At 45.7% G+C, this 27,126-nt stretch overlaps 1 protein-coding gene across 3 annotated transcripts in view; it reads right to left on the bottom strand.

Annotated features, from left to right (window-relative positions):
• Positions 1-26,843, bottom strand: part of LOC147641887 (uncharacterized) — a 141,136-nt gene extending 114,293 nt beyond the window's left edge. Inside the window, exons 1-6 of one of the 3 annotated variants that reach the window (XM_086800675.1) lie at positions 26,657-26,843; positions 26,130-26,221; positions 25,474-25,726; positions 14,396-14,482; positions 14,151-14,278; positions 4,842-4,938 (exon numbers count right to left, since the gene is read on the bottom strand). In XM_086800675.1, the coding sequence (XP_086656801.1) occupies positions 4,842-4,938; positions 14,151-14,278; positions 14,396-14,482; positions 25,474-25,726; positions 26,130-26,221; positions 26,657-26,827 (828 nt within the window). In that variant the 5' untranslated portion in view covers positions 26,828-26,843. Of the gene's footprint in view, positions 1-4,841; positions 4,939-14,150; positions 14,279-14,395; positions 14,483-25,473; positions 25,745-26,129; positions 26,222-26,656 lie in introns of all 3 variants that reach the window. The other 2 variants (XM_086800684.1, XM_086800691.1) reach the window with 2 other exon arrangements.
• Between the last annotated feature and the right edge of the window lie 283 nt (positions 26,844-27,126).

Below are 27,126 nucleotides of genomic sequence, written 5' to 3'. Positions count from 1 at the left end.
AGGCCCAGCACGCAGTTTTGGAGATTGGCAGGCCTTTTGCAGTCTCCCGGAGGAGATCCAGGCGGAGAGGCTGAGTCACTTCAGAGGGGGGCTGATTATGAGGGATGACATTCAGGAGGCACTCACTGAGGAGTGGTTCACGCCTTTCGAGCCAACGGCCCCACAGTGGATGGGAGCCTTTACACAGTTGGAGATCCTGATTGCTGTCAGAGCTTGCGCTGAGGATGGTAGATGCCTCTACTATGAGATAGAGGATGAGGGCAGACTTCAGAGAGTGGAGGCAGAGTCGCCTTTGGTTGCAGAGTGCATCTTTAAGAGGACACGGATAGTGGCCGCCGCTTCTCGGAAGTGGCATATTGATCCAGACCCTGCAGATGTGGACTCTGATTGGCGCATACGGGCATATGTTGCGCGCCCCTTGGCCCGGCCAGAGTCACACGGGGACGCGGGGACGGCCCTTAGGGACGCGGGGACGGGGGGGACGCGCAGGGGACGCCGTGCAGAATGGGGACGCATACAGTCGTCCCAGGGACGCGTTCCTGAAACGCGGGACGGGCAGGGGCCGCAGACAGAGGTCATAAACGGTCAGAAAACGGCCAGAAACGGGCAAATTTCCAGCTATAAAAGAAGGCACACTTTAGGACTTTTCTCCACACTCAAGTTTGAAGCTTCAAGCCTCATTGCTCAAGCCTCAAGCTTCCAAAGTTCCAAGTTCCATTGTCCAAGCCTCAAGGCCCAAGTGGCAAGTTAGCCCTCTCTCTCTCCATACTATCTACATTGTGCCAACTTCCAAGCCATCTCTCTCTCTCTCTCTCTCTCTCTCTCTCTCTCTCCAAGTTCCATGATCCATCCCTCTTGAGATTTGCAAGCCTCAAGAGTCAAGCGGCAACTTGCAACTCTCTATTGCACCCTTCTTCCCTCTCTCTCACACTATCATCATTCATGGCATCTCAAGGTGAAGGCGCCGCCGCCACATCTTCCGTTGCAGGCTCTTCACGAAGGAGGCCGGCGGTGCACACATGGTCATGGTGGGATGAGGTCCACTACACTAGTCGTGGAGTGGGCGGTGGTTCAAGGGCATGGAATTGCATGATCTATTGTGATCTATCATCTATGATCTATCTAGTATCTCTATTTTGTACCCACTCTTTTTTGTAACCCTCACTGCCCATGAGGCATGTACTTATCTCTTTGTATCTATCAGACTATCAATCACATAATCAGTGTGCCATCGATGTTTTATTAGCGCATTTTGCTCAAAATGACTCTTGTTTTTTTGTCTATTCGGTGTAAAATTTTGTTCAAAGTGTGTCTCTATATGTATGTCATGCATACAACTCCTAAATTGCTTTTAAAAAAGAGGTTTTTTTTTGCCGTTCCCGACCCCGTCCCCGGGACGGCACTTCCCCGTCCCCGTCCCCGTCCCCGTCCCCATGTGACTCTGGGCCCGGCTCCAGTGGGACCCTGGCGAGTACGAGTGGCACGATCCTTATGCATCCCCCGAGGCCACAGAGATCACCTTTTTCCAGTACACTGTTCGGTTGGGGAGGCATATTTTGACTGCGAGGAGGATGGTCTCTCCAGCTGCATCGGAGCATTGGCGGCTACAAGGACTCTCACAGGAGTTCCTGGAGGATTTTTGGACCAAGCTTTGGGCTAGCCGACAGGCACGCAGGATCTCGGCTTTCCAGTGGCTGGTTGCCCACAGGGGCTCCGCAGTTGGCACCTGGCTTGTCTACAGTGGCCTTCCGCTGGCCTGCATCCGATGCGGCCACCCATTGGAGACACAGAGACATTGCCTATGGGACTATCGGTGCAGCAGATTTGGCTGAGGATGCTGCGCATTTTGGCCCCCCTCTCTCCAGAGGGCATGTATACGTGGGGAGCCGCTGCTTGGTCGACTTCGTCAGGGCCTGCTCTGGGATACGAGACGGAGGAGGACAGCCAGGCCATCAGATTCATTAGGGGCCAGCCTCGCCTTGTTCCTTCACCGGATTTCTCGGCCGCCGGGGCTGGACACAGGAGAGGGATTTACGATGGGAGCTCCTCAGCATCCTCACCATATGGTTCACCTGGAGAGCCCGTTGTTTCAAGGCCTTTGAGGGGAGATTGGAGCCACCAACAGAGACTGTTCGGGCTATCTGGCAGGAGTTTATTCACACCCTGCGAGGACAGTATGACCGCATCCGGGGTGAGCGATCTTGCGGCGCCAGGCCTTCCACACCACTTGGCGCAGCGGCCCTTTCTATACTCTACATGCGGGTACCCCCCGCTGGCACTACAGGCCACCTGTTTGGATTTTTCCCCCTCCTATTGTATGATATAGCCTCTCAGTTATTTGTACTTTTTTGCACCTAGGGAGAGTCTCCCTGGCTGCCTTGATTGGATCTCTGCTCTGCCTTCTTATGAGCAGGAGAGGGTTTTGTAGCCCAGTGGGCGTTTTTTTATAACTAATGAAAGGATCTTTTCTCGGAAAAAAAAAAAGATTTGGCTATGAATTTGTCCATAAGCCAGTCCGCGCTGTCTTTATCTGAAACATCCACTCCCATGGGGCATCCCAAATGTCTAAAGATCTGGCCTTTGTTCACAACTTGGCATCCAAATCTGGTTACATCAAAGGATTCATCCTCGGTTAAACTAATTAACCTTGACTTGTGAATGTTACATTTGGAGCTAGAAGCATCTGCAAAGACTTGTACAATTGCCAAAGCCTTTCTGACATTATCATTGGATGCATCCAAGAAGAGAAGTGAGTCATCAGCAAAGCATTGAATCTATAGTTCATCATTCACGTGTAAACCTTTTATTTGATTTTCAGCAACTGCCAACTCAAGAGCTAGAATCAAAGGATGAGAAATTACAGCAAATAACAATGGAGCAAGAGGGCAGCCTTGCCTGACTGACCTTTTAAGGTTGAATGAGCCAACCACAAAGCCATTGAGCATAAGACTTGACTTAGCACCAAAGCTGAGTACATAAATAAAGTTTGAGATTAAGGGTCCAAAATCCAACTTGGCAAGCACTCTGCTAAGAAATGACCAATGGACTCCGTCATATGCTTTCTCTAGGTCCAGTAAAACAGCATGATGCATTTTTGCTTCTTCTTCTCTGCTAGCTCTTTCCCTAATAGGGCTGCATATATGTTGTCTATTATGGATCTCCCCTTAATAAAGCCATGTTGTCTGGGTAAAATCACCTTTTGCAATAATGGAGTCATTCTCGTTGGCACAACTTTAGCTATGATTTTATACAAGACTGTAAGCATGGTGATTAGCCTCCAATGTGAAAAACATTCGCAGGCCACCTGTTTAGGAATCAGTTTGATTAGCCCTTCCTTCACACTACTCTCCAATTGTTGATGCTTGAAGGCCTTATTCACAACTTGAAGGTGACTGGAACCTTGAGATATGACAAAAACTCGAGGAAAAACTCCACAGTAAGGCCATCCCAGCCAGAGGATTTATCCTTCCCCACCATTACTTTCAAAGCATTCAAGCATTCATCTTCCTGGATGTTCCTCTCAACCCATTTGGCTTGGTCCAACTCCACTGCCTGAAGGATGATGTCCAAAAGCCAATTTTCAGCAAGGAATCTTTCCGTGGACTCATCCTCCTTCAGGCTTAGAGTATCCCCAAGGAATGCGGTCCAGGCCGCAGCCAAATCCTTGGGGTCTGAGATCATTTTACCATTGCTATCCCTAGCCTTGGAGATGTATTCTCTATCCCTCTTCTCTTTGAGAGCTTTGAAGAAGAATTTCGAAGGGGTTTGAGCTTGACCAAGGTACAGCTTTCTTGACAATAATCTCCCTTTTTGAGCTCTCCTGTTTTCTATCTCCTCTTACATACTTCTATATTTGATAAAATCTCTCAACTCTGCTTGTGACAAGGGTCTAGACTGTCTCTAATCAAAATCAAAGCATCCCATTCCTCCTACAGTGCTTCTTGTTCTTTTCTCCTCTTTGCTGCCATGTCCTTTGATTAAGCATTGCATCTCTCCCACAAATTTCACCCATGCTTGGGCATCGTGATAAGCCCTTACTTCCAACCTTGCAATTGCAGCTCTAGTTCCATCCACAAAGGCATCTTCCCTGATGAGAGAATTATTTACAATGAGTTTCCTCTTATGAAAAGGCAATCTATCCTCAGCCCAGCAATTATTGCTCTCCCAAACCCACCTCAAGATAAAGTGATCAGAAGAAGTGGTTGCGTGGTCAACCCATGCCTTAAAGGTGTGAGGGATCCATTCTGCATCCTTGTTGAAATAAACTCTATCAATCCTGGAAGAGCTAGAAATAGACTGAAAGCTAAAATATATATGTCTCGGTGTAGAACCCCAATCCCCAAGGTCCCAAGCATCCACTAGCCTCTTTTGCATAATAAGCTCTTCCCATTAGGTTTTCTCCGAACCCATAACTACATTGTTAGACCATAACCGATCCCTCTGTCTGACCACCATGTTAAAGTCCCCAACCATGATCCATGCTTTCTGATTATCAAGACCACAAATCCATTCCCACATCTCCTTTCTTTCTTTAGATGAGTGTGCTCCGTTAGATCTATATTTTTTATGTTGTTAATTGCTATCTTAGACAACTCAGAGTAGGAAGTCCTCGTTTAAGAACAACCATCTCCCTAGACTTTTTGACACTATGGAGCTTTGCAACAAAATAATCAAGGTGTGCACAACGAGATCCATCTTTAGTCCAAGAGGTCATTTTCCCTCAAAAACTTTCAAAAAAAAAGAGAAAACAAAAGATCTTAGTGTGACTGTGATTGCAACTGGGCTTCAAAGTAATTGTATTAGCAAGAAATCCACCTGAAAATAATTGAGTGATTTAATACCTTGTTCTTGGTAGGGCCCAAGATTCCCGGTGGAAGTTGATCTCTGCTTGACCAAGTCTTTCCATTGTCACTTGACCTCTTCATGAAACCACTCCACCTACAAAATACAACAGAAGCTATGAACAAGGAACATAGTAACAAAATTGTTTCTAAAGAGCCCACAAGAACTTGAACTTGCCAAAGGTTCCACAAAGTGTAAACTTGTAAAACCCTAAAATCATGTGCTTTTTGATCGAATTTTTGCGACATCTTGGGAATCATAAACAAAATCAGCACCAACATCACATGTGTAGGACCAAAACATTATAGCACAAGGTTAGGACACATGGGACTGCACCTCAATTTGTTGCACCCTTCTGTCAGGAGAATATTAATGCACCCTCAACCAGGACAAAACTCGTAAGATTACTAGTGCTTTTGTGCTCTGAAAGTGTTGGAAGAGAGAGATGTGCAGTGGAACACTTGCAAACACAATCACACACAAGTAATCCGAATCTAACCCTTGTATTATATACACAAAATATGTACAAATGAATGTTCTAAAGTACAAGAATGATCAATCCCAGCTGATTTCACCCCAAGTTGCATGTGAACCTTCCAATCTCATGAAAACGCTGGCTCCCAGGTCATCTCCTTTCTTGCAGCCCAGCCCTACCAACCTGTGGCGAACTGCCCAACCAGATGTACCCAACCTGGCTGCCCACGTTGCTGGCTCAATTGATCCTATGGGCTAGGTGCATTGTTGCCTGTGCTGCTACCCAGTGCCTTATGCCTACAAGTACGTCACATTCTGTGACATGAAAGCCTTGCCTGTTGCCTGAGGACAGGCACTGCAAACTCTACTCACAGAATCCATATAAATGACCTTTGATGCTAGTTTGGTATGTCTTGGAAGGGAGCACAAGCGTCTAGCTTTTTGGCTGGATTACACTCTCTCACTAGTGACTTTGTGGGTGTGTGGGGCTACAGGGTCCCATGATCAGGTATGTAGTTGGTGAACTAGGTGATCCCTTTATCCTTGTGGATTCTGGATGACACGGCAGCCAGCAGCAGATCAGCCGGGCGATCCTCCAGTTATTAATGCACATATGTCAGGTGATATCTATGCATGTAGTTGCGTTTCAGTCAGTTTAGTCCAGCACTGTTTTCAGCGAGATCCAATCTGGTGTTGATGTGTACTTCTCTCAACCCGAAAATTTACAAATCAGTTTTCAGCAAGTGTTAAGTATCATAATCTTATCATTAAAACACTTCCGCACGCAGGTGCATGCGTTATTGGTATTGGAGCGTCAGCAAGGTCATACGCAATTAGGGTTGTGTTTTTGCGTCAGCATCCAACTTAGAGTTTGTGTTTTTGCACCAACAACCAATTTAGGACTGCATCAGCAGCGTTTGTGTTTTTTCTATTGCAACCAGTTTTATTAGGTCATATTAAAGTTTCTAGATCATAGGGTTTCAAAAGGTCAAGCAAAGTCAAGCCTCAAGTAAAGCCATCATTATGGAGAAAATCACCCATCATTACGCAGCCCCAGGAGCTGAAAACGCAGATCTTCTTTAGGGTACAAGTTACTCACTTCAAGGCAGCTTCACGAAGGGGAAATTCTAATCAAAAAGGTTGGTCAGTTTCAATTGCCTAAAGTTCAGCAACATGCTGTGTACAGAAGCCATCAAGACTATGCTAGATGGATGATTGGTGATTTGGGAGCAGACCATCAAGAATATGTTCTCCATAATAGAAAGAGAGGATTTCATCGAGTGGAATGCTGATTGCCGGAAGCGTTGGGAGAACCAGTTGGCATCATGCCGACAAGAGTTTCAAGCAAGAAAGGTGCCAAGTACATCGGTGAGTCCACCCATGGAGAAGCTCACAACAAAAGGGAGTGTCTGAGAGTGCACAACAGTTTTCAAGAGAGGAAGTGGCATCGCAGATAGATTTCCCAAGGAGAAAATTCCAGAGACGATCTCAAAGTGCAGACATTGCCAAGCTTGAAGGTGATACCAACAGAGGAAGGATAGCCCATCTCAGATCCATACCAGTTTTCGGGTTCAGGCATGTCTCGTCTCTCTGAATCCATTGAGGATGAGAGTGCTTCAACAGTTCCCAAGTTTCCGTGGAGTCTACCATGCCAACAGAGCATCCAAAGGCAAAGGGGCTGGTTCCAATGTCCGCAGTTTTTCAAGGAGGCACTGGTAGAGACATCATGTTGGACAATCGGATCAACACCAAGTTGGAGCACACGAGCATCATGTGCAACACACCTTCTTCTGACGGTGTGACATGGACATGTCTACCATTTAGCCAGTTTAGAGGGCATGTTTGCGAACAGGTCTTGGTAAATTTTGGGGCTTTTCAGCCATTTCATTGCATTTAGTCCATGCGCCTAATGTGCAGCCAAGTGCGGACACTTTTATTATATTTGGACATTACTATTAATAAGTTAGGGTTGGCAGCCAACCAGCACATAATACACTATATTTAGAGGGCAAGGGAGTAAAAGTCAATCATGTAGAGTTTAGGCATGCACTGAGAGACAGTGGGCAGCTAGCAAACTTAAGAGTTCCCTAACATACCGTGAGTACAGGCATCAGACCAGGTCGAATCTCACCCTTATCTACTGTGGCTGTTAATCATCTTTGCCTTAATATGTGATTAGTTGTGTTAATCTCATCTTAAATCTTTCGATGTTAGTAAGCATGTTACATTGGTATTAGAGCTTGAGGCTTTGATAGGAGAAGATGCTGAAATCCCTCCCCCCCTTTGTCAAAGAAGTCCTTAGGTTGCTTTGGATGTTGGGGATACCTGCAACACCCACCACTCCTTATCGTGAAGGGATGAAACCCTTGTCACTGCCTTGACCAAGATGTGCTAAAAGTTTTTTTTTCTCAGAAGGGTTATTTGTGTGGTTGGTTTTCAGGATTTGGGGGGCACACCCCTAGTACCAAAGTGGCTTCCATCTCTTGAAAGGTGGTTGGTAGCCTTCCCAAAAGCCCCTAAAAGAGCCTCTCAAACCTCTAGTGGATGGTCTTATTGCATTTGGGCATTAATACGAATGCTTCCACTATCAGTAACCAAGAAGACAGTTGCGAGGTAGAGAGGGAGCCGCCCGAGTCTCCCATGTCTTTACAACAGGCCTCTACTTTGAGCGTTTCCCCTTCCATTGATACCCACATGAATCTATGCTTCAAACTGCAATCACTACTAACCGCACTGCAACCCAAGGCCAAGGAGATCCCGGAGGACAAACAACACCAACGTGCCATGGAGATGGAGCAGTTGACTCCGAGTCCCCTCAACAAGAGCGAAAGAGGCGAACCCCGCCCCTCTTCCCTTATCCAGATGGACAGGTGCCTAGACCACGCAAAACCTACGTCCCACTTCCAGCCTCCCCAGCAACAGGCCCATCACACAGAGGATACATAGTGTTGGCAGCCAGCCTGATGGCCTCGTCGGCAGAACCATCCCTCCCCCTACTTGCGCAGCAGTAACAAGAGGGCCAGACTGGGCACCAAAACAAGAAGGATCCCTCACCTCCTCGAGTTTAGAGGTGGTCTTGTTTGTCTTTCTACATGTGTCACAGTGGCGATACCCCTTATGCTGGCTTATCACTACCTCTATTGTGATGGATGAAGCCCTGAGTATGCATACACAGCAAGGTGAGAGCAGAGTGGGTCTTCATAAAAGGCAAGATGAGGGCTCACCTAGCTCGCCTTCGGTCGCAATAGATAGTGACTACTCCCCCTCAAAACCCTCCGTGCAGAGGTACGCCAAGCACGTCTCATTCCCCCCATCTGTAACCATACACATAGTCTCCTGGAACATTCATAGGATGGGCGCGCCTCGTTTCCATAGTCGGAGAGGCGTCCTTTTGCAAGAGCTACAGAGAGCCCTTGTAGGAGGCATCCTTTTCCTTCAGGAGCACCACCTTTTTACAGGATGTACCTGTAGAAGCAAGAAAGTCTTGCCGAGCCGTAGCCACCATAGTTGCAATGAAAAGCGTTTCATTCAGTTTGAATGAAACAAAACATGTCATCAACGTTTTCGAAACGTTTCATACGAATGAAACACTTTTCATTCGTGTCCACTTGGAAACTGTACGATTTAAGTGTTTTTAACCCAGATTCCTTTTTTTTTACTTGTAAACATGTTTTAATGTGTAAATGATGCATGTTTAATATTGTTTGCAGGGAAGGCAACATATTTTTTACATATTATAAACTTATATATAAAATTTGGGGCCTGTACCCCCCCTTTTGTATGAAACCTTTTTGAAACGTCTGGGATTTGAAAGAAACGTTTATGAAATGCATTTCATGAAACGCCTGGAAACTATGGTAGCCACACCTTCTGGTAGCCCAATTTTGGCCTTGAGGGGAACCAAAGGGTGTTTGCATCTCAGTCAGTGAGAAGTTGATACCATGAGTTCTAGACTTAGGTACCATTGTTCAAGGGAGATCTCAATAGGTGATCATCAGGATTGGGGAGGACCGGGTGGGCCTCCTCAATATTGTGCCCCCAATAGGGCGGCGGGGTGGACGCATTTCTAGATATTGGTGAAACAAGAGCTACCCCATGCAGATTTTTGATGCATGGGAGGGGACTTCAACATGCTAGAGGATCTAGAGGACAGACAGGGTTGGACACTATCTCAAGAGCCGAGTAATTCACCTGAGAGGAGTTGGTTCTCACCATTAGCGAACAAGATCCCTAGTGGCACCTACCAGAGTTTGGATGCACACACGGGAAAGCCTCTAGGTTTCCAGGTCAGGCGGGAGGATGCACGGACCGAACATCTCTCATTGACAGATTGTATGTGGATGAGTGGGCTTTGCAACCACGGAGGGGGTGGGGGAGGGGGCATCATTGGCATCATTGCAGGTGGGTACACAGTCATGATACATGAACTCCACCCTCCTCTACTCAATCGAATGTATCTCTGTGCTGGATGTCTCCAGCTGTGACTCCAACCATGGGCTATCTAGGGTCAGCTCTTGTAGTCTCTGAAGAGAGGCTACGCTCTTGTGAAGGCTCCTCTCCTACTCTTGCTATATGTTACTTTCCACCCAGCACATCTCATTATGCAGCGCCCAAGGGGCAATCTCCATATATGATTCTAGATGAGGACATATGGGAGTTCTCCAGGGAGGGAGATGTTATCATATTAGGGGACTTTAATGCTCGAACGGCTCAGTACCAGACCTCCTTCTTTGACACTTCGGAGGAGATGCTGAGAGAGATAGATGTGGAGGAGATGTGTTTGACCCGGAGATCACAGGATGAGGTGGAGTGTACCGAGTATGGGAGATACCTCTTGGAGATGGGGACTGCACATGGGCTGGCCATTTTAAATGGCCTAGAGAGGTATCCACTTGCCAGTGCCTTTACTTGCTTTCCACACAGACATGGGGCCAGCACAGTGGATTATGTTTTAGCCTTGCCAACCTTCATCCGGAGTATCCAGGATTTTTGCGATTGGCCCCAAGCCCATCGGAGTTACGGTGGATCATGCACTTCTCTCCTTTACGGTCGATTTCCACTACAGTACCCGCCAGGTTGGGCAGTCCTCCTACCACCCGAGATATACCTTCTGTAGAGAGACTGATGGAGTATACACTGCAAAGATCTTCAGCTTGTTGAGTGCAGAGGATCCACAGAGGCCATTAGCAGAGCTCACACAGATCTTGACAGAGGCTTTACATACAGCTGTAGCGACGGCCTTCCCACACACGCAGCCCACAGTACGACCACGTCCTGGGAGCATGCCCCAGAATAGTTGGTATGATGATGACTGTAGGGAGCTCAGAGTCCGGCTACAGAGAGAGGTGGCCATAAGTGTTACTACATATAGACAGTCACGCATCATATCCACGATTTTACTAATGAGGTGATAGCTCAAGTAATGAAGGTGTTTGCCTAGAACCAAGAGGTCTTGGGTTCAAAACCCCCCTTACTGCTTCCTCGGCGACATCGCCTACACAGGCGGATAATTAAGTGCCCATGGGTAGATGCCTACGGGCGATGACAAATCGGTAACTACGGGAGGATCTTGGGCCTAAGGCCAATCGATAAAAAAAAATCCACGATCTTAGGCCTCAACAGTCGACTGGTCTTTTGACTACTGTGCCTCTATAGTTGACGAATTTCGCTCTGCAACCTGGTGGCTTGTAGCACGATTTTCGGGCATTTTCAACCAAATCCGCCAATGATTCTTAGTGAGAAGGGACACTTAGATGTAAGCAAGGTAGCCCTTTAAGGACTTGGAAAATGCTTGAGTGAGTGAAGAGAACAAGCTCTTGCAAGCTTGGCCACAAGAAGAGGATGGGGATAAGGTTATGGTTAAATGAGATTAGTGGCTTTAATGGTATTGATTAGTGCTAATGAGCTAAGATTAGGCTGTTAGAAGATCATGGGAAGAGGAGTGGCTCTGATACCATGTTGAGAAACATGGGTATCCCACTATGGTGATTAGTACTAATCCTACATTAATCTAGTGATTAAGCTAATCTAAGGTTGTGATACCTAAGCATAAACATGATGATTAATTGCTAAACTAATTAAGATTAACAATTAGGTTACAAGATTGAGACTTGTGCTCATAAAGAGGCTTGAGAGCTTGCTTCATATTTCATTGCTTGAAATGACCTCTTTTTATATGGGTGGGTAAAACATTCGCTTTGTTAGCTCATGTGGGATAATTCCACCTTTGCTCATGTGGCTGCTTGCTAGGCTTGTACTTCATTTGGACTACTCATACTATCATGTGCATGAATATGCCATGGACATTCTCAGAGATTATCCAGAAGAGGCAGCCAGAAAAAGAGATTAAAGACTAGGACATGGAGCACTGTGTGAAGTGGGGACTTGGAGATGCTGTCGGTTGTGTACAGGAGCTGTCGGCTGAATCAAAGAAGGATTCAGGAGCTGTCGGCTGAGGCGGCTGCAGGCACATCTTCAGGTTGGATTTAGTATCCAGTCAACTTGCCGACTGCTTGTCGGCCAGTTCCCCAAGAAAACCAAAGGCCTATAAATAGGCAAAGAGGCTCCTCATTGTCACCATTCAACTCAACTCCTTTGAGTTGGGTCTTAAGACTAGGACAGATTTTGGGTGTTTCCCACCTTTTTATGAAGGCAGCCTATGGCTGTAGATTAGGAGTACCTTTTTGTACTACATGAATATACTGAATTTCCAGCTCTCTCTCTCACTGTACTCTCCCATCTGTCTGTGTTTTTGCATCAGCATGTTCTCAGTGGTGTTTAGGGCTGAAAGAAGACCCCCAGAGCTTCCGCGTGTTACACATACTCACTCCCTACCAACTCCTGTGCTCAATGGCACCACATTTCTCAACAAGGAGGATATCCCCTAGGCTGGAGCACTTCATAATATCATCATAAAGTGGCAAGTATGGACACTCCCCACGGGTGGCATATCTCGATGTGGCTAGTGCAAAGTAGCACACTGCAAAGTAGATGTCTCGGGCCCTCTTCGTCATGATCTCCTCACCCACATAAACTGTGCATCCTCATCCCGTCTGACCACTTGTATCACATGCTGTAGCTCCTCTCTGTATAATATGGCCACTCCTCCTGAGCCTCTACTGTGCATGGCTGTGGACGGTGGACGGGCTCCCATCTATATTCCCTCACCACGGGTAGTTGTCGGCTCCCCTGGCATTGGTGCGTCTCTCTATATACAGGACCATGTCACGCCCTATAAAAAAAAAATTGTCAAACAGGCCTGCATCTGTTCGCATAGCGCCATTGCAGTTCCAGACCGCAATCTCTAGCTTGGTCTCATAGGTCGTGCACTGTCATAGAGAGTGCCGCTCGGTGATAATCACCCTCCGATCTCTGTACACTGCCCACTTGCCTGCCTTCCGCGCTTCTAGTATAAGCGTCATGCACTTCCTCCTATGTGCGACCTGTGAGGTCATCCTCAAGATAAGTCTTTTCCCCCTTTAAGGTCTGCCTTTTGGTGAGGAATGCCTGCTTCACCTCCAAACCCTCAAACTTGAGTATGAGAGCGCGCTCCTTTGTGGTATCCTTGCCCACTCTCCATACCTCGATAAAGGGGGTGTCCGGGATTCCCATCTTCCTGCATAGTGCTATGGCATCTTCTTCCAGTGAGGCCCCTTCTTCCATCCCACCACTCTCACATGTGATGCTTGGATCAGAGAAAATACCCAGAACTGACTCTTCCAAAACCCTACAGTTCCCTGTTCCAACCCTAGATCAGGCAGGCAGCACACACAGGATGCTGGAAATTAATGCTAAAATTCTAACCCTTATATCATGTACAATGAACAAAAGAATGTTCAAAGTAAAAAAAGATGATCAAATCTGCTGATGCCAGCCCAAGTTGCAGATGAACCTCCCTGGTCTAATGCAAACATTGGCTGCAAAAGCATCTCCTCTCTCTTCCAATTGCTAGTCCTGATGTGCAGAAAAGCCCCATATGCAGAAGGTTTGATGAATAATGTTGGGGGGCAGGGGAGTTGTTTATAGGCCCTCTTGTGGGCTGGTCAGCCAGATGAAGATGGGGTGGCCTACTACAGTCCTAGCTAACCTGCCCTAACTGCCCGACCTGGCTGGTGGGCCTGCCCAACTGCTGCCCAACCTGCCCATTTCACATTGTGGGCGCCGGATGGTAGTCCAGCTATCTTGGGCACCCACCCCGCTGGCCAATCAGCTGGCTCAGCCACTCTATGGCGTGGACATGGGTGACAATCGTGGAAGGCTGAATGCCTCTTTATAGGGCTCGCTAGGGCTGGTTGGCTGGTTACCACTGATCGTGGGCTGTTCCTCTGCATTATTCAGCCAATTATAACCTCATAATAAAGATCATTTTGTCCTCATGTTTTGAACCCATGGCTAGCCTTCCCATACCCACATTGACCGACCAAATGTACCCAACCTGGCTGCCTACACTGCTGACCAAATTAATTCTGTGAGCTGCGTGCACTGCTGCCCAACACCTTCTGCCTGCAACTACATCACAAAACTCCTGCATCAAGGCTAGATGGGCAGCCTTGGCAGGTGCTGGCATTATTATGTGCACCCACCGTTGTTTTGATTTCACTGTGTCGTCTCGTGTGTAAAATCTTGTATCTGTGGTACAGTTGAGTAATGAACTAGTCTGTGTAAAGGATTTCCATTGTTTGGATGTCACACATTGCGCTTGAATGATCTCAAAAATTGCTTGCTTCGTAGACTCACAGCCAACGGCACATAGTCACACATTATTATTGTTTATCTTGAATATCACCTTGTACACACCCCTGTAAAGAACTTTGAAAGTAGAGACCATAGCTTACTTTTGAACCTCAGGCCCAATCTTGTAGAAGATCAAAATTTGATTATCAGGCATTCTGAAAAGAACTGGATTCCACATAGGCATGTCTAGCTCTTCATCGATCACTTCAGGAGAGGACCAAATTCCAGCCTACACTTGTCAAAACAAAGTAACCCCTTAATGATGGCCTTGTCAAGCATGATGAACCTTCCAGAGAAATAGAGGCAAGCGGGTTGAACAAAAAGTCAATTTTCTTGATTACTATACCTTGTATGTCTGCATCCATATCTTCACATCTGGTGCACCTTCATAACTGCCACCAAAGTAAGCCACAAGAAAGACCCCCGGCTCTGCCTGCAAGATCATGACATGAGATGAAATCATTGCCATCAAATAAAAACAATGGTAAAAAACAAGCATGCCACATATCATGTTTGGATATTGAATCTCACTGGATAGCAAATCGAGGTCAAGCTTGTATGCAGATGATACTGCATGGAAATAGATATGATTAAGGCACTCATTCACATTACCACCCTCCACTGTAATCAACTCGCGATGCTTCAGCACCAACACCGCTCACAGCCAACCTGAGAAATCATAGCAAGGTTTCCATAGACCTGAACATCGAACACGTCGCATGACCGCAGTAGATTGTGGCTAGCAACTCACCACCCAACCGTAGGTTCGGTACCTCGAACTACCCTCAAGCCTCAGGTCAGATTGCTGCGAGCCTGCCAATCACTATTGATAACGTCCCATACCACCAAGCCATAGCCACCCACTAACAGCTCCATGGCCATGAGATCTAGCACGCTCTGTAGTAGCCCTAGACTACCACATGACTCCTTGATCTCTTGTTGCGTTTAACAAGTGACCCTAGGTCCCCTATACAGTTATACCCCCGCTATAAGTGGCCTACTTTTATTTATAAAGCTTTCATGCTTTATTTATAAGCTTTTTGCCATTATTACCCTAGCCTATTAATAATAAGCTTCTTAGCCAATCTAGACCTCTTCTTACTAGCGCTCTTAGCCCACGTGTGAACCCTCCCAAGTCCCCACGCCCTTGGCCAAGACTTAACCCTACTCATGGGTTAATCCTAAGCCTAATCTTGGGTAAGCACATGCCTCCCTAGCCCTGACCGTAGGCCGGTCAGGACATAACATACTCCCCCCCTTAACTTAATTCGCGTCCTCGCAAATGCATAAGGAGAACACGCATAAGCACAAACTTGGATGTGGACATTTGTCCATAGCATGTAATCAAGTCCACTGGCATATACCTTTGCCAAAGCAAGACTTCAGCTAAAAAAAAATCTACCTTGCTTACTGACAATCATTTTACTCCATATCGCAAGCACTATAGTTTCCAGATGTCCATTACTCCACGAGTAGTAACGTGAGTAGCTTATGCCACCATCCACCCCTAATGTAAGTAGCTTAAACTTGTGTAGCTTATGCCACCCCTAACATGTCCATAGCTATAGCCCTTCGAACAAGTGGGCTTTCGCATGACTCCAAAATCTTGGAATCAAAATAACCTTGTGGAACTGCATCCACCCTAGAGTATTAAAACGGTCCAATCCTCAACTAGTCTAGACATTCAATTTAAGACTAAGAAGTTTGAAATTTCTCCTCTCTCTCATGTAGGATTTCGATGCATCGATTTTATTTGGCCATCACGAGAGAGTGTGTGAGGAATCATAAAACTTGTGACCCTACGAGTGACATGCCAATGCTCAGACAACCAAGTAAGTCCCTTATACTATTGTCACTCATAGACCAGCATTGCTCCTCACAATTACCATAGATTAACTATGCCCAATCATAGAAAGTCCTAGATAAGAAACCCACGAAGCCTCGAAAGATTCTATATGAGAGTATACTCTGGCATTCCGTGCCGCCAGAGCATACGCCACATAAAACCTCCGTTAAACGATTGCTCAGATCAACTTAGAGGATCAATCCAATCTCTGCAAAGTCAAGGATCAAAGATACCACCATGCTAACACCCCAATCCGTGTCCCTGTCTCCTCAATCAGCTCCATTAGCTATCAATAAGCCATTCGGAAACCTTGGCCCAAGCATCCTAGAGTATGACCATCACCACAAGACTGCCTAACTCAGCATCCCATCTTGGGTTAAGTCAACACCTAACATGGCTGCCCATGCCATCTGCCACCCAGTGTAGCTATCCAAATAACACCAAGGGCTCATGGTAAATCCTTGTGTGTTCTCTTCACCGTTTTAAAAACGAACTATCCACTCATGTGGAAAAGTAAGAGCATGCAACAAATCAGATTACATCGCTGACCTCGAAAATTTATAAATTAGGGATTTTACAAGAAAGTACAAAAAGTACTTGAAAGAAGCATCACGACTTAGGGTCTTCTAAGTCAAGACTAATGAGCCATTCCTTGAACCACCAATGTGTGTGCAAATTCAAACTTGAATCCCACTGAGCCAAAGCCTCCTAACACCACCACACAACCCCACGGTTATCGGTTGGCAAAGGCACGGAGCAACCATCAACTTGGGCTTTAACGGTGATAGGTTTTTTCTTGCTTAGGAAATATGCCCAAAGAAGTTGCCTACCCAAGACCCCAGGAATAAGAAAAAGCATGGAATATGGTTGGAAACCTTAGAAACTAGGGACTACTGCGTGGTCATTTTCTAAAAATGAAAACTAGCCGTTGTGATTACAGTAAACTGAGGAGAGAGTACTTGCATGTACAGAAGGAGGTAGGAGAACAGTGCATGGCGGCAGGAAGCTGTGAAGAAAGTCAAGATTTTGCATGGTTGAGAGAACCAGGTTTTTGGTGTGCATGTGGATTGCAGAGAGGAGAGTGTGGTGAAGGAGAATCGTAGAGAGAGACGTGCTTGTGTGGTGAGCAACTTGCTATCTTGGCATTTGTTTTGTTTTTGAGAAGGCAGCAACGCAGGTTTTGTTTTGAGGAGATTGGGTTTGCCCAGAGCAGGGGTTGCATTGTTGGTAGAGGGTCTTGTAGGAAGTGGGTTCCCTAGGACCTCTAAATAGCAACACTGTTGGAACTTGGACTGGCTCAAGCTTTTCTCAACAATCCTTTGCAATATCTGTTGGTGGTAGTTTGCAGAGTATAGCTATAGCTTTTGTTGTTGTTGATCTTTGTGACATTGAGAATACAAGATTCTAGTTGGGAATAATTGTGTGGAAATCCTTTGGTTTTATAGTGTTCTCTTTTATTTGTTCAATATGTAGATGGCATGCTCACTACAGGTACTAGCAAAGCACAAATTTCAGATTTCAAAGCTAGTTTGAAAGCTGAATTTGATATTTCAAATTTGGGGCCTTTACACTACTATCTCGGCATACAATTTATGCATACAGATGATGGCATTGTTATGCAGCAAACTAAGTACATAAAAAGTTTGCTAAAAAGGTTTCATGTGGATGAATGTAAACCCATTTCTACTCCAGTAGAACCAAGCGTACGGCTTACTATGCATAATATTGGAGAGCCTTTTGAGGCCGGCATTTACAGCCAGGCAGTGGGATGTCTCATTTACTTGTGTAACACGAGGCCAGACATATCTTTTGGGGTGTCTTTGTTGAGCAAATTCATGCACGGCCCAGGCACAAAGCATTGGCAAGCAGTCAAACGCATTTTTCGTTATCTTCAGGGTACCCTGGATCTTGGTTTATTCTATCCCAAGGGGGCAGCTTGCAGCTTTATGCATACAGTGATTCAGATTGGGCTGGTGATTATGATACCAGGCAATCCACCAGTGGGAATTGTTTTTTTCTTGGCAGTTCATGCATATCTTGGTTGAGCAAAAAACAACCCACTGTTGCCACATCTACTTGTGAGGCTGAGTACAGGGCAGTCTTCACAGCTACAGTAGATTGTGTATGGTTGAGGAGATTATTGGCTGATCTTCGTAAGTGTCAGCAGACACCCACCACCATTCTCACTGATAGCCAGAGTGCTATGGCCGTGGCACGAAATCCAGTATTTCATGCACGTACCAAGCACATTGAGATTCATTATCACTATGTCAGAGAGAGGTTACATGCAGAGGAGATCAATTTATCTTACTGCCCTACATAGGATAATGTTGCAGATCTATTCACAAAGGAATGCTGAAATGAATATGAATGCTGAGTTTACCTTCATCAAAGTGCTGTAGCAAAACGATGAAGATAGGTATCTTGAAAACTGCTCCTATGCAAAAAAACGCAAGGTAATCTAAAGACTGAATGTTGTATTCTGCTGCATTTAGGTTGATGAAGGCTGAATGCACAAGCGTTGATGCTCCTAGATGCTGATGGATGAAACCCTCAGGACTGAGGTGATGAATGCTTCAATCGCTTATGCTCCTTGTGGTGAAGGCTCCAATCGTTGAAGGCTTGATTGCTGAATTATGATATGAATGATGGAATGATGCAAAAGCATGCCTATTTATATGCACAAGTGCTGGTCAGCTAGCATTTAATGTTGGCCGACTCTAGCATAAAATGCTACACTACTTGTTCATGTAAACTAACGTTTTTAAATGCTATAAATTATGGGAAAGATGCCATATAAATGCTAATAAATATTCTAAAAATACTAGATGTTATTTGAAGGCTTCAGCAATGGTCTATATGCAATGGATGAATGATATGCAATATGCAGAGTGCTTTCTAATGCAAACCCTAAGGCTTCTACTAACTCTACATGCATGAATGAATCTCTTCAAGTGGGTTAAGGGACTTGACTGACTGACTGACTCGCTATGGCTGAGGAATGACCTACGCAGCTCGTGCCTAACTTATCTTGGACTGAGGATTACAATGGGGTCATGGCGTACAACAAATATCATCCTAAAAGGGTACTAATATTGTACAATGTTGTACTCATGATGATGAGCCATCTTGTCACCATGCACTACAATGCAGAGTGCATGTGACATTTTGGAATCTCAACCATAAAGATCCGAACCTGATGATAGCCACTTTTGAAGTCTATCTTTGAAAAGAACTTTGCACTGTTGAGTCGCTTGAGGATATACTCATTCCTGGGCTTTGGGAACCTGTTCTTCATTGTGAGCTTGTTAAGAGCCCTGTAGTCCAGACATAATCGTGTGGACTTGTCTCTCTTCTGCACCAAGAAGATAGATGCAGCAAAGCACGAGGATGAAGGCCGGATAAATCCATCTCGGAGTAACTGGGAAAGCTGTTGCTCCAATTCGCCCTCCAATGCCTTAGAAAAGCAATAGGGGAACTTACTCGGTGGTTCTGTCCCGGGGACCAACTCAATGCGATGATTCTCAAGACGACTAGGTGGGAGCTGCGGTGGAAGATCATGCTTTAGCATGATGTCCAGAAACTGTGCTAGAAGACCATCCAGTTTGGGCATTAATGGAGTTGTTGTGACTGAACAGCAGACTACTGACTATGGACATATATCAATGCACACTCGGCTCCTTTTCTGATAGCTCGTTGGGCTTGGATGCGTGAGATTAGGAGAATACCTGGAATGCTCCTATCCTTGCGAATTAGGACAAGCTCAAGAACACCACCAACAATAGTGAAAGTGTCTTGCCTCCAATCAGGAATGGGTGCATAATCCCTAAACCACTGAATGCGGAGACACCCCAAAAGAGGTGAGAAAATGAAGTCTCGGTGAAAAGTGGCCTTTTGAACCATGAATGAGAATTGTTGAGCCTTGTGAGATATGTGAGTGCGAAGACCGGGTGTGAACCCATCTACATTCTTGTGAGATATGTGAGTGCAAAGACCAGGTGTGAACCCATCCACGTCTAGATGATGGGGTACGAGTGTATAACTCATCTTTTTAGCCAACTGAGGAGAACTGGCATCCTCAGAGCTTCCCATTTCAAAGAGGAGAATGAACCGTCGTCCCTTTGCTATGCCATAAGCACAAATGAGGGCGTTCTTTTGCTCCTCAACCTCACCCTCTTGCTTATCGTCAAATACCACTATGGGTATTGCGTTTAAGGCAAGTAAGAGTTGGATTGCGTTGGTGGCCAATGCGAGAAGCATGGCTACAACTGTGGTGGTAGCTACTATGGAGACAGTCTTTCTTACCATGCTCCACGGTGTGGCAAAAGAAACATCTGTTCTCCTCCTTATACCGCATTTGCTCTTCTGGCTGGAGATATCCAATGATGTTCTCCTTGGCCTTTTCCTCAAGTGTTTTCTTAGGCATAAAGTTTTTATCCTTCTTGGCTCCTGAGGTGCTCTGGGATTCTTTCTTAGTATCTTTGTTGTTATGAGCTCCCTTCTCCTCCCTAAGGTGATGATTGTTGGGTGGTAGATGATTGTTGTTGGGATTTGGAGCTAGCCTCGGGTTGCTTGGACTTACCTCCGTTCAATATCATTTCCTGATTCTAAGCAAGTGAGAGCCGTGTCATAGGACTGTGGCTCTAAATTACGTACAATAAACCTAATGTTAGTATCCAGACCTCGAATAAACCGTTTCAACTTATCCTCCTCGGATATACCTAACTCTTGTGCTGACGTGATTACTTTATTAGAGTATGTCAACACGGGTGACCCGTTTTGGTAGAGTTTGTAAAACTCATCCTCAAGGTTGGTCATGTACTGTGGAGAGAGAAACCGTTTCTTTAGGTCGGACACACATACATATTGTTGAGCCCCTGTGAATGGGTCTACATGTAGACTCGACCAATACCACCACCAAGTGACTGCTTCACCGGAAAGGTGAGGTGCCGCCAGGTGGACTCGATTGTGTGGATCTGAAAGCTTAGCCAATGGAAAATATGCTATAAACTAACAAATAAATACCGTCCCTCCTCCAAGTAGGAGTATTTGCCTATATTTCCTTGGAGAACTAATACAATGAATATGAATGATGACTGAGCACTACCAAACGCAAGGACGAAGTATACCGAACGCAGGCTGATCTAGATGCTGTCCAAGCTCCTTTGAACAGCTCTTCAATGACCACCATGCAAGCCCAAAACTGAGGGGTGCACATATGTTGGCTGAATGCTGAAGATACTCTTCGGGAAAGCCTTGGGAATGGTAGCACCCTAAATGCTGAATGCTGAAAGTATGCAAAAGGAAGCCGGAGGCTTGTTTGGCACACCAAACTGCTTGGGACTGCTGTAGACTGAATCACTTGATGAATGAATTATGCTGAATGTAAGTGCTGCTTATATATGGATTATTGATGCCGGTCGGTTCACACCAGATGCTGTCAACCAGGGAATATTGGACAAAAAATGCTAGTTTGCAACATAAAATGCTGCGCAATATTCTCTTGCTGCCCGTGATGCCTGGCCGACTGGCAGGGTGCTGGTGGCCGACCTGTTGCTGATGGGCTCTTTGATGGCCAACTGAAGCCTTTAGGCATCTAGTGCTGGCCGACTGAGATATGGGAAATATGTAAGCTGCCGACTGGCTGCCTATGCCCCTTATGGCCTTTGATGATGCCCTTATGGGCTAGCCTTTGGCTGGCTCATAGACCTATCTACCATGCACTATATGCTTCTGATGCAACTACATGCTATGGGTTGACTTCTACATGCCCTATCTGATGAATTCTGCAAGTGGGTAAGAGGACTAACACATGCAGACTCTCTATGGCTGTGGAGATTGACCTACGTAGCTCGTGCCTGACATGTCCCAAACTAGGGCTCACAATGGGGTCACGGCATAAAGGTAAATCCTAGTGATGAATGTTGCACTGATGTAGAGCCAGTGTGTCACATAGCACTCCGGTGCAGGGTGCATGTGACAGATGCCTCTTAGCTCCCTCATTATACCTCATAGTAGCAAAGGCTATGAGCACGTTCATTTGGGCTACACCAAGAGTCTCGGGCCTCAGTTTGCCTCTACATACAAAGGAAGGGTTATTGGACTTGGAGCTAGCAGATGATACCATGATGTTTTTGCAGGCCTCGCATGTCTTTGTGCCTTCCGGACAGCCTTGGAAGTGTTTTGTTTGGCAGCAAGAGCTACCATTAACTGGCACAAGTCTATGGGATTTTAAATCAGTGATTCTCCACAGGCAGATTGGGGTTTGGATGTGGAGTTCACTTGGATTGAGAGAGGATGCACTACCAAATAACGTGGCAGCCAAGTTGGCGCTAACATCTCCCCAAGACAACAGTTTGCACCTATGCTCATAAGCATTAAAAGAAAACTAAGCATTGGAGCTTGATTTGGCATCTAGAGCCTTGGGGGTTAACCAAGTGCTGTTGGCCGCTGCTGTTTGGTTTATCACTTCTTGTTGGGTTCTTCATAGGGGGATGCATTGGCCACTTACGTCGCCTCATTCGGAATTTTGTTGGTCAAGATTAGATGGCACAGTACACACCAGGGCCAAGAGTTGCTTGGGAAACCATTATCCTCCCCAAGCAAGAGGGGCGATTGAACATTATAGACCCACAGATGCAATGTAAGGCATTGCTTTGTAAGATGATTGTTAGAGGATTTCTTCCTGGCACTGAGCCATGAAAAGAATTTCTCATGCAGTAGGTTACGAGGTGTACTCTAGTTAGGGGAGGTGAGTGGATATACAACCCATGTTTTATCTTCTAGGAGGCAGAGCATCAAGCCCCATCCTCCCCGTTGGTTAGATCTTCCCTTCAGCCTTGGATTGCATGAGGAGGTTCTTGGTTCACATACCTCCGAGTACACCTCAGGAGGCTAACAGACAACCCATTACATGGAATGACTTGATCTTGGATAAGTATGGTAGACCTCTTGGGGCAGCTACACATATTTAGTGGGCTGGCTGGGAGACTCTCTTCCCCACAGCACTGGATTGGAAGAGGCTTAAAATTGGAAGGCTAGATGCACTGAGGCCCTTTTAGGGCAATTTAGTTTATGAGTCACAATGCATTTGCAAGATTTGGAGTGATATCATTCACACAATCATGGCCACTTGGCCAGAATCCAGGGATGTTTAAGGGCTGCGGGGAGCAAGCACAACCAATTTATGAGAGTGGGATTATGGCATCTTTTTCACTCCCACTTATATACATGAACCAAGAGGATTCCCTGGGACACTGGGACCTAGAATATGGTCGAAATTGTGCATCTCAATGTTATAGGGTTGATGAGGCTTTATTCTATTTTTCTCCTATTTTAGCAAGTCATGAGCTGTTGGCGAGCTCACTCACATCACTATAAAAGGGGTTTCCCCATTATTCACTTCAGTAGTCTATTCCAAGTACAGTGCAACACTTCCTTGTTGGCTATGGCCATTGAAAAGCTTCATGCTATTATAAAAGGTGATCTTGTCCACAAGCTCTCTCCCCTTTGCTCCCTCTTCTCTCTCTTGTTTTGTCTACTCTTCCGCCTGTGCATACTCCAACATGGTATCAGTCGCTTAGGTACCCGGCTGCCATCATCTGCGAGTTTGATCCTTCCACTTTGCTACGTTTCCTGGATTTCACAACAGTAGCTGCGTTTTTCTCGACAGTGGTTGCATTTTCTGGAGTTCAACCCAGTGGCTGCGTTTTTTGGAGATCAAACAGTGGCTGTGTTTCCTCATCATACCTGTGTTTTCCTTCTCCGGGAGGCTTCTCACATCTGCGTTTTTCCTGTTCAGGCTGCCCTGCTCCTATGCTTGGTTACCAAGCATCTTTTGCAAGCTTCTGTTGGCTGCGTTTTTGCTTCTACATGCATTTGCAGCAGTTGTGTGCAATGTGAAGGCTGTTTTTACAGCGTGGACTGCAGTGGAAGGTGTTTTTTCGCATGTGGTGCATCCCAACAAGCGGCCCCGACATCTCTACTTCTTCCCCGGCCCCCCTCCCTCGGTTGGGTGTTTTTGGCAAGTTTTGGTGGACTGTTTTGCTGCTGTCCAGCCTCTTTCTCTCTCAGATTTGCGAGGGGGCTGATTGGTCCTGGTGCTTCGCTTCGTTAGAAAGTGTTGGAGAGGAGTCTTGGAGTGCTGAGATTTGTGTACTTTGTTGCTATGGAGATGGCTCCATAGCAACAAAGTACACAAATCTCAGCACTCCAAGACTATGCACTTACTTCAATATAGAAGGATGACAAGTTGGACGGAACCAACTATGCACTTACTTCAATATAGAAGAAAGGTCGGAGTCGTTGCTTGTGGGAAGAGAGGACATCTGTCCAAGGATTGTTTGTCCAAGAAGAAGGACAAGACCAAGATCAAGTCTTCATCTCAGAAGAAGTTCAAAGACACAACACACAACAGTGACTCGGATACTTCTAGTAACACATCTAGGGCGCTTCCTGCTTGGGAGGACCAAGATGGTGTGCTTCTCTAGTATTCATGCAATTTCCCCCATGTGCTTCCAGCCAGAGAAGGCTTGTGGGCGGGAGAGTGGACTGGTTCCATTTGTTGGTATATGGGAGCCGTGAGTTAGAGTTCCAAGCATTAAAAATCTGGTAAGACATGGTCATCTTTGGTGTGGCAAAGATTATGGACACGATCTGTTCCGAGTTCATTGTTCGAGGCCTTAGGGACGTAAAGTGTTCACAATCCACTGTTGGGGATTATGGACGCGGTGTGTCCAACAACTTATCATCTTATTCTTGGAGTTCACTGCACACTTGTGTGGGAATTTGGAGCCAAGCAAAGTTCCTTGCTGTTCGTGGTGGCATTTTTATTTCGAGGAAACAGGTTGGCAGGGCTCTCTCCGAGGTGATTCTGGTATCTGCAATACTAGAGGGTCCATGGTTGCATCTTCATCGGCTTATCTTCTTCACTCTTGCACACTATGAGCTGCAAAGGGGGTGTTAGAAATTGTGCATCTCAGTGTTATATGAGGTTGTGCCTATTTATGAGGCTTTATTCTATTTTTCTCCTATTCTAGCAAGTCGTGGGCTGTCAGCCAGTTCCCTTACATCACTATAAAAGGGGTTTCTCATTTATTCACTACAGTAGTCTATTCCAAGCACAGTGCAACACTTCCTTGCTAGCTATTGCCATTGTAAAGCTTCATGCTATTATGAAAGGTGATATTGTCCACAAGCTCTCTCTCCTATGCTCCCTCTTCTCTCTCCCGCCCGTGCATACTCCAACAGCATAGGCCTACACAAAGTGCAACCTAAAACCTACATCGGTGGACCCGTGTGGCATGGGACGCAAGGGTTGTGTCCGAGGATAGGGCAAGGTTGGCTAGCCTTGGAAATCCATGGACTTGATTCTATGGGTGCCCCCGCCTTGATTGGTCATTGCTAACAACTCGGTTGATTCGCAGGTTTGATCTACAAGGATTTGAACCGCATCTACACTTATGTACTGGATTAGGCCCCCTTCCTTGAGTGTTTTTTCACATTTGCAGATGTCAAAATGCGGGGCAAAAAACATGCACTCCCATTAGAGATAAACCTTCCAAAAACATCCTTCGTACCTCAACAATCGTGGAAGAATGGCAGGTGTTGAATGGAACCCCCCCAAGTGGAAAGAGATACTCTTGCAATATAATAGCTGGGCTGGGAGGGGTCGAGTCTGGAGGTGGTGCAGGTGGATGCCCCAAAAACGGGACCGCCGCGGGTAGTGGGCCACCAGCACGCGGGCTGTTCTTTGGTGGATGTACTTTGTGGTGTTCTCCAAGCTGGTGGATATGTGTGTGAGAAAGATTCCTTCTGTTATCCACAGTTTTCCTACAAAAAACACAAACACTGCATGGCATAAATACATAAGATTAAGCGCCAGCTATATGGGACATGTCAAGCCCAATGAAAAAGAGAGTGCCCATGCCTCTCCTGACCTGGATAACCATTAAATGCTTTCTGACTTTGAAGTTACAGAAACCAGCATATTCAATGCATGCCAGAGCTGCTACCATCCTATTTCACTGAAAAGCTACTAATAATAGGCAACACTACAAACTAAATAATGTTATCTACAGTAAAACTTGAAAGCTGCATTGACCAGTGCTTACGGCACACGTACTGATTCAATTCTCAATAATACACAATTTGGTCAAAGTTAATGATGATTACGCAGAAGGGTTATGGCTTTTTTAAATACACTAATCTATGGGATCTTAGGCTAATCCATTACCCAGCTCGATCTTGGTCATTGATTTCTTGCAAAACCCGACCAAACCTTGCATTTTCTGCGGTTAATTTTTCTCCTTTCAAGATACTCAATGCCTGTTGAAAATTAGCCAAAAAAAGCGGTGTGACTGCGAGATCCTGGTGCAGTACCCATTCCCAGAGAAAGCAAAAAAGCATCAAAAAGCCTGCTAATCTGATACAATGGAGTCTGCTCATTGCTTGATGATTCCGAAAATGATGATGGCTATGGGCTGCATTGAAAGCTATCCTGTGCTTGAAAAGGCGAGTCAGACAAAAGCCCACCAAAAAAAAAGCTTAAAAAAAACCTGCGAGACTGGATTCTGAGAAACGAAGGGAATAAGTGTCAACAAACAAAAAGAGGGCTCTGGATTCTGGGCAACGAAGAGAGAACTAGCAGTTTTGGCTGCGCTGCAGAAATGGAGTGTCTCTGCTTTCTGGGTGCTTATTTCCCCCCACTGCCTGACCTGCAAAATAGCTAGCTCTATATGGCTATGGAGGAAAGAGACCCACCAGACATGATATTTCTGGCTTCAAAGAGCGTGATAGGTCTAGCGTGCGTTGAGCAGTACGGGCCCCCTCCGCTGCCTGCAGGTCTGCTCTTCGTGCTCTCGAGTTTAAAGCAGAGCATGCATTGCCACACTTGAAGAGATGAAGTGTTACAGTCAAAATTCGGTCCCTCATTATTATTCAGTCACTACCTAGGCTCTAGAGTCTATCCACACTTTAAAAATATATATATTTTTTAGGTTTTAGGTTCTTGTAATCCACACTAACATATTTTTTATTTTATTTTTTTTGCTGGATTGTTGTATATGTAGGTGGGCAATTTATATAATTATATTCCCTTTTTTTTTTTAATGCTTGTTCTAAATTACAATTTCCTTCTCAAATCTATGGTGAAAAGGATTGGCCTGAGGTTGCCATGGCCGAGTGGACACATGGGGCCAATTCGGCTAGGAAATGACCCATGAATGGACTAA

The sequence above is a fragment of the Cibotium barometz genome, chromosome 1 (genome assembly GCF_041138505.1).
Source record: "Cibotium barometz isolate CiBa-2024 chromosome 1, ASM4113850v1, whole genome shotgun sequence".
Taxonomy (NCBI): Eukaryota; Viridiplantae; Streptophyta; class Polypodiopsida; order Cyatheales; family Cibotiaceae; genus Cibotium; species Cibotium barometz.
Note: the sequence above shows the minus strand (reverse complement) of the source record. Positions and strands in the feature narration are given on the sequence as shown.